At 40.0% G+C, this 12,118-nt stretch overlaps 1 protein-coding gene across 31 annotated transcripts in view; it reads right to left on the reverse strand.

The window, feature by feature from the left end:
• Nucleotides 1-12,118, reverse strand: part of LOC139751502 (calpain-A-like) — a 244,635-nt gene that overhangs the window by 188,889 nt on the left and 43,628 nt on the right. For 29 of the 31 annotated variants that reach the window (XM_071666965.1, XM_071666969.1, XM_071666986.1 and 26 more), the window contains exons 3-5: nt 7,341-7,442; nt 6,884-6,919; nt 2,112-2,267 (exon numbers count right to left, since the gene is read on the reverse strand). In XM_071666965.1, coding sequence (XP_071523066.1) covers nt 2,112-2,267; nt 6,884-6,919; nt 7,341-7,442 — 294 coding nt within the window. The remainder of the gene's footprint in view (nt 1-2,111; nt 2,268-6,883; nt 6,920-7,340; nt 7,443-12,118) is intronic. The other 2 variants (XM_071666982.1, XM_071666983.1) reach the window with 2 other exon arrangements.

Below are 12,118 nucleotides of genomic sequence, written 5' to 3' on the forward strand. Positions count from 1 at the left end.
TTGTGAGTACATATATTCAAATACGTTCATCTTATCTTCATACTTTATTGCTGTTTCCTGCATCAGAAACATAGCAACAGGAGCAGAAGAAGAAAGGATGCATCTGCTCACATCCATTTTCTAGTTGTCATGTGTATATGTCATGAAACCAGAGCTCCCTATCCACAACGAGGCCCTAAACACCTTTCTGTGGTTTACCCTGGATGTGTCACATGCCCTGGTTCACTCCACTGACACAGCATGTCAACCCCTGTATACCACATCATCCCAATTTACTCTATCCCATTCATGAGTTTCATTCTCCTGCAAGTTCATGCCCCAATCACTCAAAATCTTTTTCACTCCACCCTTCACTTACAATTTGGTCTCCCCTTATCCTTGTTCCCTTTATCTCTGACACATAGATCCAATTTGTCAACCTTTACTCATTCATTCTCTCCATATGTCCAAACCATTTCAACACAACCACTTCTGCTCTCTCAACCAAACTTTTTATTACCACACATCTCTCTTACCCTTTCATCACTTACTCAATCAAACCACCTCACACCACGTATTGTCCTCAAACATCTCATTTCCAACATATCCACTCTCCTCCATACAACCCTATATATAGACCATGCTTCACAACCATATGATATTGTTGGAACTACAATTCCTTCAAACATAATTTTCACTCTCCAAGATAACAATCTTTCTTTCCACACATTATTCATTGCTCCCAGGACCTTGGCTCCCTCCCCCACCCTACGACTCAATTCCACTTCCATAGCTCCATTCACTCCCAAGTCCATTCCCAGATATCTAAAACACCTCACTTCCTCCAATATTTCTCCATTCAAACTTACATCTCTGTGTGTGTGTGTGTGTGTGTGTGTGTCTGTGTGTGTGTGATTATCATTTGTACATAAGCTTTTGTACTCGTGGGGTCACATATCTTGAACATTCTCTATCATGCAACCTCTTACATTTATGTTGATGTCCTCAGTCAATCTGTTCCATTCTTCCACCACTCTTATGCAATAAAGATATTTCTTTACACCCTTCTTTACAAGTTTCTTACTTAATTTCATGTTGCGTCCTACAATTGCTCTATCCCCACATCTCTTGATAAACTGTCCAAGGTTCAAATCTCTTTGGAATACTTAAAGGTTATGATTAGGTTACCTTCACTCTTCTTTCTTCTGAGGTAGGTAAATTTAAAGCCTCCAGCCTTTCCCAGTAGCTTAGCTCTCTTAATTATGGTACCATCTTTGTTGCCTTCCTCTGGAACCCCTCTATGCACTCCCTGCATTTCTTAAGGTGTAGTGGCCAAACCTCAGAAGCATATTTTAGTTTTGCCTTTATGTTGGATATGAGGAGCTTGCTAAATATTTCCTTCTCCATATACATGAAAGCTATTCTGATATTTACCAGCAGACAGTTTGTCCCCTTGCCTTTTCTCTTAATATGGGACTCTAGCAACAGGTAAGGGATGATGTTGCCTCCCAAGTCCTTACATTCTGAACTTATTTCCTGCAAGGTGATAATCATATAGAGGCTGTCTTTTGCTTTGTCCCAACTTCAACTGCTTTACATTTGCTCAGGTTGAATTTCATCAACTACTTCCCTCATGACCTTGCATCACTTATAAACAAATTCAAGTAGGATTCCAAACCTATAGGGAAGTCATTAATAAAGATCAAAAAGAGTAAAAGTGCCAGAACAGAGCCCTGTGGCACTCTGTTGGTCACCTCAACCCAATTACACACCGCTCTCCTAAAATGTACACTTTGTTCCCTCCCACTCAGACAATCTTTCTTCCATTATAAGAGTTTCCCCCTTATTCCTCTCTAGTGATCCACTTTCTTATTCAAACTCCCGTGCAGTCATGCCAAATGCTTTCTGGAAAGTCCACATAAAGACAATTCACCCAGCTTTCCCTTTTGTTATGGACTCAGCTTACTATTGAGTAGAACTCTAAGAGGTTAGTTAAACATGACCTTTCCCTAAAACCCTGTGTGTGTGTGTGTGTGTGTGTGTGTGTGTGTGTGTGTGTGTGTGTGTGTGTATCAAATCACCTGGAACAAGACACTCATAAGATACCAACTGTAATGCAATACAAAACTTACCCTCCTAGAAATCCACCAATTAAACCAGAGAGCATGTCACCACCTTGCTGGCCACCACCATACTGCTGCTGACCTCCACCATAGTGTTGCTGGCCTCCACCATACTGGTTTTGACCATACTGCTGGCTGCCACCATACTGTCCACCACCTTGGCCCCTAAATACAAGTCAAAACTCAATAGAAGAGTGCAAAAGGAAAAACAAAAATAATACATATGAAAAATATCTACATAACATAATTATTTCTAAGGAATATACATGACACCCAAATTATCTAAATAAAAAAATTTAAAGTTTATAAGTAGAAAACTGCTAATACTGTCCTTAAGATTCTTATGATAATAAATAATTTCATCAAAATAAAATATATTAATAAATGTTCATGATTACATCATTCGTTACAAAAATTAAGATATTCAGTCATGACAAGATGATCAGACAGAATTCAAACACCTTACTCAAACTTCTTATATGACTAAAGAGTTAACAATATCATGCTCTTTTCAGTTACCACTTTTTTCAATATCTCAAAATTAAGCCCTCACTCCTAAGTTTCGGCAATTCATCCTCAGTTGTCTAGATGTTTATGCAGGTATCACATGGTAGGTATTACTTGACAATAACTTTACCCTTCAACTTCAAGAGGGTCATAAATCAAAATGACATTAGTGAGAAACTACCTTGTGTCAAGCCTTATCTAATGTGTACTCTAGTTTCACAGATAAGCAACAAAGCAAAAACATATCAGTCAACTCTTTCATGGATGAATTAATTTTGGATTGTCACCATAATACTATTTGAACTTTAAAACCTCTTTATGGCACATTTTCAAAGGTACAACTGTTTTGTGGACTAGTTTCATAAATGTGCATTACCATGAGTAATTTAAGATAGTCAAGAGTAACTCTGACTTCTCAAGGGTCAGTCTCTAAAATCGTTTCTGAGGCCATTCAGGCAAGGGATTAGGCATATTTGGCTTTGAAAAACTCTCCTTCCTCTGACTCCCATTAAGCTTTTATCACTGCCCATAATCACTGCAAGCATGTTATCCACCAGGCAAAGCATTCCTTTATTTAAAAAAAGTATGATCTTCTCTCCTTGTCATCCACTGACAGGTATTTCTGGTTTTTAGCTAAGGGCATCTCTAACAACTGTCACTCTACCTTTCCTTCAAATTTCCATTCTGATGGTTCTATGACTGTCTCTGCCATAGACAAAGCAACCCTCTTTGGTTCCCCTTTCTCCCCTAACTCCACTTTGGATGATTCTAACATTTCCTCACCTCTAATGCTCCTCATACTAATCCTATGCCCCTACACATAATCTTTTTTCAGACTGTCCAAAAAGTGCTTCTCTCTGGCATGCAAGGCTTAATGTCCTGATAACATCCATCCCCATGTATTGAAAGAGTGTGCCTCTGAACTTACACCTGTGCTTGCTCATCTTTTCTGTTTTGGTTTAAAAACAAAATTTTTTCCTTCTCAGAAGCATGCATTGATACATCCCATCCCTAAGAAGGGTGACCATTCTGACTCCTCTAACTATCATCCTATTGCTTTGACATCTACCATTTCCAAAGTCTTTGAATCCCTCCTTAACTAAAATCCTTAGACACCTCAAAACTCATAGTCTTGACTCTGATTAACAGTATGGCTTCCGTTAGGCGAGATCCACTGGTGATATTCTTTCATACCTTGCTAATTTGGGGGAGTCATGCATAGTTGCCCTTGACATATCCAAAGCTTTTGACAGGGTATGGCACTGGGGTCTCATCTCCAAGCTCTCCTCCTTCAGTCTGCTCTCATATCTAGCTTCCTCTGTGGTAGTTGATGGATCAGCATTCCCCCCATCTTTCTCTATCAACAGCGGTGTCCCTCAAGATTCTGTCCTGTCTCCTACACTTTTTCTCCTTTTTTTCACTGATTTCCTCTCTTCCCCAAATAACCAAATGCACTTATATGCTAATGACTCGAAAATTCACATCATCCAATTCTACTGTTACTAGATCTGCATCTCGTCTTGACAGCTTCCTCAATAAAGCCAGACTTGGACATGATATCTATCAAAAACTCCCCACAACTCTCATCCCTCCTTTGATGGTTCTGTAATTCCACCTCTTGACTCACTAAACATACATGTTATTAGTGGGTGTCCTGTTTAGAGATGAAACTTCTCTTCTTCCAAACAGTTGCTCCATTTATACAGAGGATTGATTCATCCTCATATGGAGTACTACTCTTACATCTGGGGTGGTTAAAGCTCTGCATCCTTACTTGACAGAGTTGAGTCAACAGCACTCCCAAGGTAACTTCCAAACTTGACCCACTTACCCTACACCACAATGTTGGTTCACTTTCTCTTTTCTATAAATTTTACTTTGGTTTTTGCTTCCAAGAGCTGTCTGCTTGTGTGCCACCACCACTAGCTACTTGGCAAGTTGTTGTGTCTCATGATTACTGTGTGGGGACTGGCACCTTAAGACTAGGCTATTTTGATAACTGTTTCCTTCCCTACACCTCGAAGCTTTGGACTCTCTACCTTCTAATGTCTTTTCCAAAAACTACGACCTGACACATTTTAAAAGGCAGGTTTTTCACTTCCTCCAAAATTCGTAAATACTTTCGCTTGTGTCTTCTTTTTCTCTTTTATAATCCTCTCTATATTTCATTAAAGGCCTGGTCTTGATGTCAACTTTTGCCTGTCTCGAAAAAAAAAAACTTCAAATGAAAACAATCTTCTGTTCCAAAATTCATCTTACATTCAATTGTAACAACAAAAGCCAGAGTTACAACAATAAAGACTAAAGATTAGCTAACATAATACATAATACAATCACAGAGAATGAAAGCATTTCCTAATTCAAGGTTTCCTAAACTATGATTAAATCTTATTTCTTTTTTTTTTTTTTTTTTATACTTTGTCGCTGTCTCCCGCGTTTGCGAGGTAGCGCAAGGAAACAGACGAAAGAAATGGCCCAACCCCCCCCCCCCATACACATGTACATACACACGTCCACACACGCAAATATACATACCTACACAGCTTTCCATGGTTTACCCCAGACGCTTCACATGCCTTGATTCAATCCACTGACAGCACGTCAAACCCTGTATACCACATCGCTCCAATTCACTCTATTCCTTGCCCTCCTTTCACCCTCCTGCATGTTCAGGCCCCGATCACACAAAATCTTTTTCACTCCATCTTTCCACCTCCAATTTGGTCTCCCTCTTCTCCTCGTTCCCTCCACCTCCGACACATATATCCTCTTGGTCAATCTTTCCTCACTCATTCTCTCCATGTGCCCAAACCATTTCAAAACACCCTCTTCTGCTCTCTCAACCACGCTCTTTTTATTTCCACACATCTCTCTTACCCTTACGTTACTTACTCGATCAAACCACCTCACACCACACATTGTCCTCAAACATCTCATTTCCAGCACATCCATCCTCCTGCGCACAACTCTATCCATAGCCCACGTCTCGCAACCATACAACATTGTTGGAACCACTATTCCTTCAAACATACCCATTTTTGCTTTCCGAGATAATGTTCTCGACTTCCACACATTTTTCAAGGCTCCCAAAATTTTCGCCCCCTCCCCCACCCTATGATCCACTTCCGCTTCCATGGTTCCATCCGCTGACAGATCCACTCCCAGATATCTAAAACACTTCACTTCCTCCAGTTTTTCTCCATTCAAACTCACCTCCCAATTGACTTGACCCTCAACCCTACTGTACCTAATAACCTTGCTCTTATTCACATTTACTCTTAACTTTCTTCTTCCACACACTTTACCAAACTCAGTCACCAGCTTCTGCAGTTTCTCACATGAATCAGCCACCAGCGCTGTATCATCAGCGAACAACAACTGACTCACTTCCCAAGCTCTCTCATCCCCAACAGACTTCATACTTGCCCCTCTTTCCAGGACTCTTGCATTTACCTCCCTAACAACCCCATCCATAAACAAATTAAACAACCATGGAGACATCACACACCCCTGCCGCAAACCTACATTCACTGAGAACCAATCACTTTCCTCTCTTCCTACACGTACACATGCCTTACATCCTCGATAAAAACTTTTCACTACTTCTAACAACTTGCCTCCCACACCATATATTCTTAAATTAAATCTTATGACCCAAAGAATTCACTCTAATGGTGATAGGGGATAGGGGAGAAAGAATACTTCCCACGTATTCCCTGCATGTCGTAGAAGGCGACTAAAAGGGGAGGGAGCGGGGGGCTGGAAATCCTCCCCTCTCGTTTTTTTTTTTATTTATTTTTTATTTTTTTTTTTTTTTTTTTTTTTTTTTTATTTTCCAAAAGAAGGAACAGAGAACGAGGCCAGGTGAGGACATTCCCTCAGAGGCCCAGTCCTCTGTTCTTAACGCTACCTTGCTAATGCGGGAAATGGCGAATAGTATGAAAGAAAAGAAAGAAAAGGTGATAAACCTGAATTTCTCTCCTATACAGTGCTCCACTGTATCAATTCTATGTACTCACCCCTGATCAAAAGCAATGAAAATGAAACCTGTGCCTCAAGAGCTGCTTTATACTAAAGTGAAAAGGGAATAAATCTGAATATGAATTCATCTATATCTTTAATAAAATTTCTAAAAATTATACTTCCTATGCATTTTCTAATGTCCTTAAAATGCCAGCATATTTATACATAATGCAGCTATTGAGCCATCATAAAAATAAAGAATATACAGAATACATGTAGTTAGTACCACATCAACACGGAAACTTACTTACCCATCATAATAGCCACCTTGTGGAGGATTGTTGGGTCTGGGGAATAAACATAATGAATTACTTTATAAGTTTATACTCTCTCAGTTCAAGCAGAAGAAAGTTGCCCGTCAAAGAGAAATAGAGAAGCATTCTTTTGAATGCTTGGATTAAGACTGCTTAACAAAAGTTTAGAATGGTTATCAACCCTGATGAAATAATTTCAGTTTTATCCTTTGATGTACATGAAATTTGGCTATCCATTCTCTACTGCTTACACAAGCTTACAACCTTGTAAATTGTAATTTATACTGATGTTCCTGTAGCAATTCTATACTCTTCACATTAGAAAAATTCTAGTATCACTAAAAGACTATTATCAAATTCCTTTTATCTGCATCCAGTGAAGCTTTACTCATGCAAAGTTCCTTAACCAGGACCACTGGCTGAAAAAGCTTATAGAAGTCAGCATAATACTGACCTTAGCGTTCCCAGCTCATCAGTGACTTGATCAGTAACATCTTTATAACCACGGCTTGGTTGTTGACCTCCTCCCCTATGGAAGTCCCTGCTGGACCCCTGGCTATGCATCAGGTAACATGCAAACATTAGTATATGCAAAGGAGGTGATTTCACATAAGGATCATTAATGCACATAATCAAATTTTCAAACATGTGGGTTATATTAGGAATGATGGACTATGACATTTCTTCCCTTTAGTTATCATTTTCTTTTGGACTGAGATTCTCTTCAAGTGCCAAATTATTCATCTCTAAACATGAAGAAGTAACACTTTCAAAAAAAAGGATCAGCGTGTATACAGATCCTTTGTAAAAATGTTAATTAAGAATTAAAGTCTTTTTCTTTACCTTCCTCCCTGTATAACAATCTATTTAAGATCATTAAACCCCCAGGCTCAGTTAACTATTCCTTTTTTCTTTTCTTACTATTTAGAGTGCAAGCTACAGACATATACACTCCACAATCAACAACTTGGCTGAGGTTACTCCTACACCAATGATTCAAGTAGAAGGAGATATTAGGCAAGATTCTACTTGCATCAATCTCCTTTAACTTCATAAGGACAGTTAAGTGCATCAACATTAATCTTAAATAATTCTAAAATGGCACCTCTCACCTTACTATATCTCATTTATTTATGAATAACAGCAAACTCGTCCATCATACCAGGGGAATGCGATCCATGTAATAATAATTACATGCAGCTACTACTACAGCAGTGTTCAGGTCTTTCTTTAACTGTGAAAACTTTACACACAAACAAAGAAGTGCATGACAACTGAATCTAGTTAGATATAACATTTAGCAAATCCTGCACATTAAGTATAAGAGTATGCAATCTATGAATTAGTACTTAATAAAATAGTGTAGTACAATGATGTTATTCATAGGCAATTTCCTATCTGAAATCTTGTTGGTTCATAAATGTTACTGACAAGAGTGAAGCAGAGTTCATGCATGAAGTATTATGGGCAATCATAAGCACCAGGACAAAGTCAGCATACAGATCCAAGCAATTATAAGGCACACTATGATATCTCCTGAATTACATTCCATTCATCCATTAATCTTTACATAAGGCTTTTACACATGCTATCAGCGCTGGTGGCTGATTCATGTGAGAAACTGCAGAAGCTGGTGACTGAGTTTGGAAAAGTGTGTGGAAGAAGAAAGTTAAGAGTAAATGTGAATAAGAGCAAGGTTATTAGGTACAGTAGGGTTGAGGGTCAAGTCAATTGGGAGGTGAGTTTGAATGGAGAAAAACTGGAGGAAGTGAAGTGTTTTAGATATCTGAGAGTGGATCTGGCAGCGGATGGAACCATGGAAGCGGAAGTGGATCATAGGGTGGGGGAGGGGGCGAAAATCCTGGGGGCCTTGAAGAATGTGTGGAAGTCGAGAACATTATCTCGGAAAGCAAAAATGGGTATGTTTGAAGGAATAGTGGTTCCAACAATGTTGTATGGTTGCGAGGCGTGGGCTATGGATAGAGTTGTGCGCAGGAGGATGGATGTGCTGGAAATGAGATGTTTGAGGACAATGTGTGGTGTGAGGTGGTTTGATCGAGTGAGTAACGTAAGGGTAAGAGAGATGTGTGGAAATAAAAAGAGCGTGGTTGAGAGAGCAGAAGAGGGTGTTTTGAAGTGGTTTGGGCACATGGAGAGGATGAGTGAGGAAAGATTGACCAAGAGGATATATGTGTCGGAGGTGGAGGGAACAAGGAGAAGAGGGAGACCAAATTGGAGGTGGAAAGATGGAGTGAAAAAGATTTTGTGTGATCGGGGCCTGAGCATGCAGGAGGGTGAAAGGAGGGCAAGGAATAGAGTGAATTGGAGCGATGTGGTATACCGGGGTTGACGTGCTGTCAGTGGATTGAATCAAGGCATGTGAAGCGTCTGGGGTAAACCATGGAAAGCTGTGTAGGTATGTATATTTGCGTGTGTGGACGTATGTATATACATGTGTATGGGGGGTGGGTTGGGCCATTTCTTTCGTCTGTTTCCTTGCGCTACCTCGCAAACGCGGGAGACAGCGACAAAGTATAATAAAAAAAAAAAATAATATATATATATATATATATATATATATATATATATATATATATATATATATATATATGGCCCAACCCACCCACATTCACGTGTGTATACATACATGTCCCCACATGCAAATATACATACCTATACATCTCAATGTATACATATATATACACACACAGACATATACATATATACACATGAACATAATTCATACTGTCTGCCTTTATTTATTCCCATCGGGACCTCACCACACATGGAATAACATACCCCTCCCCCCTCATGTGTGTGAGAAAAAAGGAGAGATAGGTAGTATGTTTGAGGAAAGGAACCTGGATGTTTTGGTTCTGAGTGAAACGAAGCTCAAGGGTAAAGGGGAAGCATGGTTTGGGAATGTCTTGGGAGTAAAGTCAGGGGTTAGTGAGAGGACAAGAGCAAGGGAAGGAGTAGCACTACTCCTGAATCAGGAGTTGTGGGAGTATGTGATAGAGTGTAAGAAAGTAAATTCTAGATTGATATGGGTAAAACTGAAAGTTGATGGAGAGAGATGGGTGATTATTGGTGCATATGCACCTGGGCATGAGAAGAAAGATCATGAGAGGCAAGTGTTTTGGGAGCAGCTGAATGAGTGTGTTAGCGGTTTTGATGCACAAGACCGGGTTATAGTGATGGGTGATTTGAATGCAAAGGTGAGTAATGTGGCAGTTGAGGGAATAATTGGTATACATGGGGTGTTCAGTGTTGTAAATGGAAATGGTGAAGAGCTTGTAGGTTTACGTGCTGAAAAAGGACTGGTGATTGGGAATACCTGGTTTAAAAAGCGAGATATACATAAGTATACCTATGTAAGTAGGAGAGATGGCCAGAGATCGTTATTGGATTACATGTTAATTGATAGACGCACGAAAGGGAGACTTTTGGATGTTACTGTGCTGAGAGGTGCAACTGGAGGGATGTCTGATCATTATCTTGTGGAGGCGAAGGTGAAGATTTGTATGGGTTTTCAGAAAAGAAGAGAGAATGTAAGGGTGAAGAGAGTGGTGAGAGTAAGTGAGCTTGGGAAGGAGACTTGCGTGAGGAAGTACCAGGAGAGACTGAGTACAGAATGGAAAAAGGTGAGAACAAAGGAGGTAAGGGGAGTGGGGAAGGAATGGGATGTATTTAGGGAAGCAGTGATGGCTTGCGCAAAAGATGCTTGTGGCATGAGAAGCGTGGGAGGTGGGTTGATTAGAAAAGGTAGTGAGTGGTGGGATGAAGAAGTAAGATTATTAGTGAAAGAGAAGAGAGAGGCATTTGGACGATTTTTGCAGGGAAAAAATGCAAATGAGTGGGAGAGGTATAAAAGAAAGAGGCAGGAGGTCAAGAGAAAGGTGCAATAGGTGAAAAAGAGGGCAAATGAGAGTTGGGGTGAGAGAGTATCATTAAATTTCAGGGAGAATAAAAAGATGTTTTGGAAGGAGGTAAATAAAGTGCATAAGACAAGGGAGCTAATGGGAACTTCAGTGAAGGGGGCTAATGGGGAGGTGATAACAAGTAGTGGTGATGTCAGAAGGAGATGGAGTGAGTATTTTGAAGGTTTGTTGAATGTGTTTGATGATAGAGTGGCAGATATAGGGTGTTTTGGTCGAGGTGGTGTGCAAAGTGAGAGGGTTAGGGAAAATGATTTGGTAAATAGAGAAGAGGGAGTAAAAGCTTTACGGAAGATGAAAGCCGGCAAGGCAGCAGGTTTGTATGGTATTGCAGTGGAATTTATTAAAAAAAGGGGGTGACTGTATTATTGACTGGTTGGTAAGGTTATTTAATGTATGTATGATTCATGGTGAGGTGCCTGAGGATTGGCGGAATGCTTGCATAGTGCCATTGTACAAAGGCAAAGGGGATGAGAGTGAGTGCTCAAATTACAGAGGTATAAGTTTGTTGAGTATTCCTGGTAAATTATATGGGAGGGTATTGATTGAGAGGGTGAAGGCATGTACAGAGCATCAGATTGGGGAAGAGCAGTGTGGTTTCAGAAGTGGTAGAGGATGTGTGGATCAGGTGTTTGCTTTGAAGAATGTATGTGAGAAATACTTAGAAAAACAAATGGATTTGTATGTAGCATTTATGGATCTGGAGAAGGAATATGATAGAGTTGAGAGAGATGTTCTGTGGAAAGTTTTAAGAATATATAGTGTGGGAGGCAAGTTGTTAGAAGCAGTGAAAAGTTTTTATCGAGAATGTAAGGCATGTGTACGTGTAGGAAGAGAGGAAAGTGATTGGTTCTCAGTGAATGTAGGTTTGCGGCAGGGGTGTGTGATGTCTCCATGGTTGTTTAATTTGTTTATAGATGGGGTTGTTAGGGAGGTGAATGCAAGAGTTTTGGAAAGAGGGGCAAGTATGAAGTCTGTTGTGGATGAGAGAGCTTGGGAAGTGAGTCAGTTGTTGTTCGCTGATGATACAGTGCTGGTGGCTGATTCATGTAAGAAACTGCAGAAGCTGGTGACTGAGTTTGGTAAAGTGTGTGAAAGAAGAAAGTTAAGAGTAAATGTGAATAAGAGCAAGGTTACTAGGTACAGTAGGGTTGAGGGTCAAGTCAATTGGGAGGTAAGTTTGAATGGAGAAAAACTGGAGGAAGTAAAGTGTTTTAGATATCTGGGAGTGGATCTGGCAGCGGATGGAACCATGGAAGTGGAAGTAAATCATAGGATGGGGGAGGGGGGCGAA

The sequence above is a fragment of the Panulirus ornatus genome, chromosome 11, assembly GCF_036320965.1.
Source record: "Panulirus ornatus isolate Po-2019 chromosome 11, ASM3632096v1, whole genome shotgun sequence".
NCBI classification, from domain to species: domain Eukaryota; kingdom Metazoa; phylum Arthropoda; class Malacostraca; order Decapoda; family Palinuridae; genus Panulirus; species Panulirus ornatus.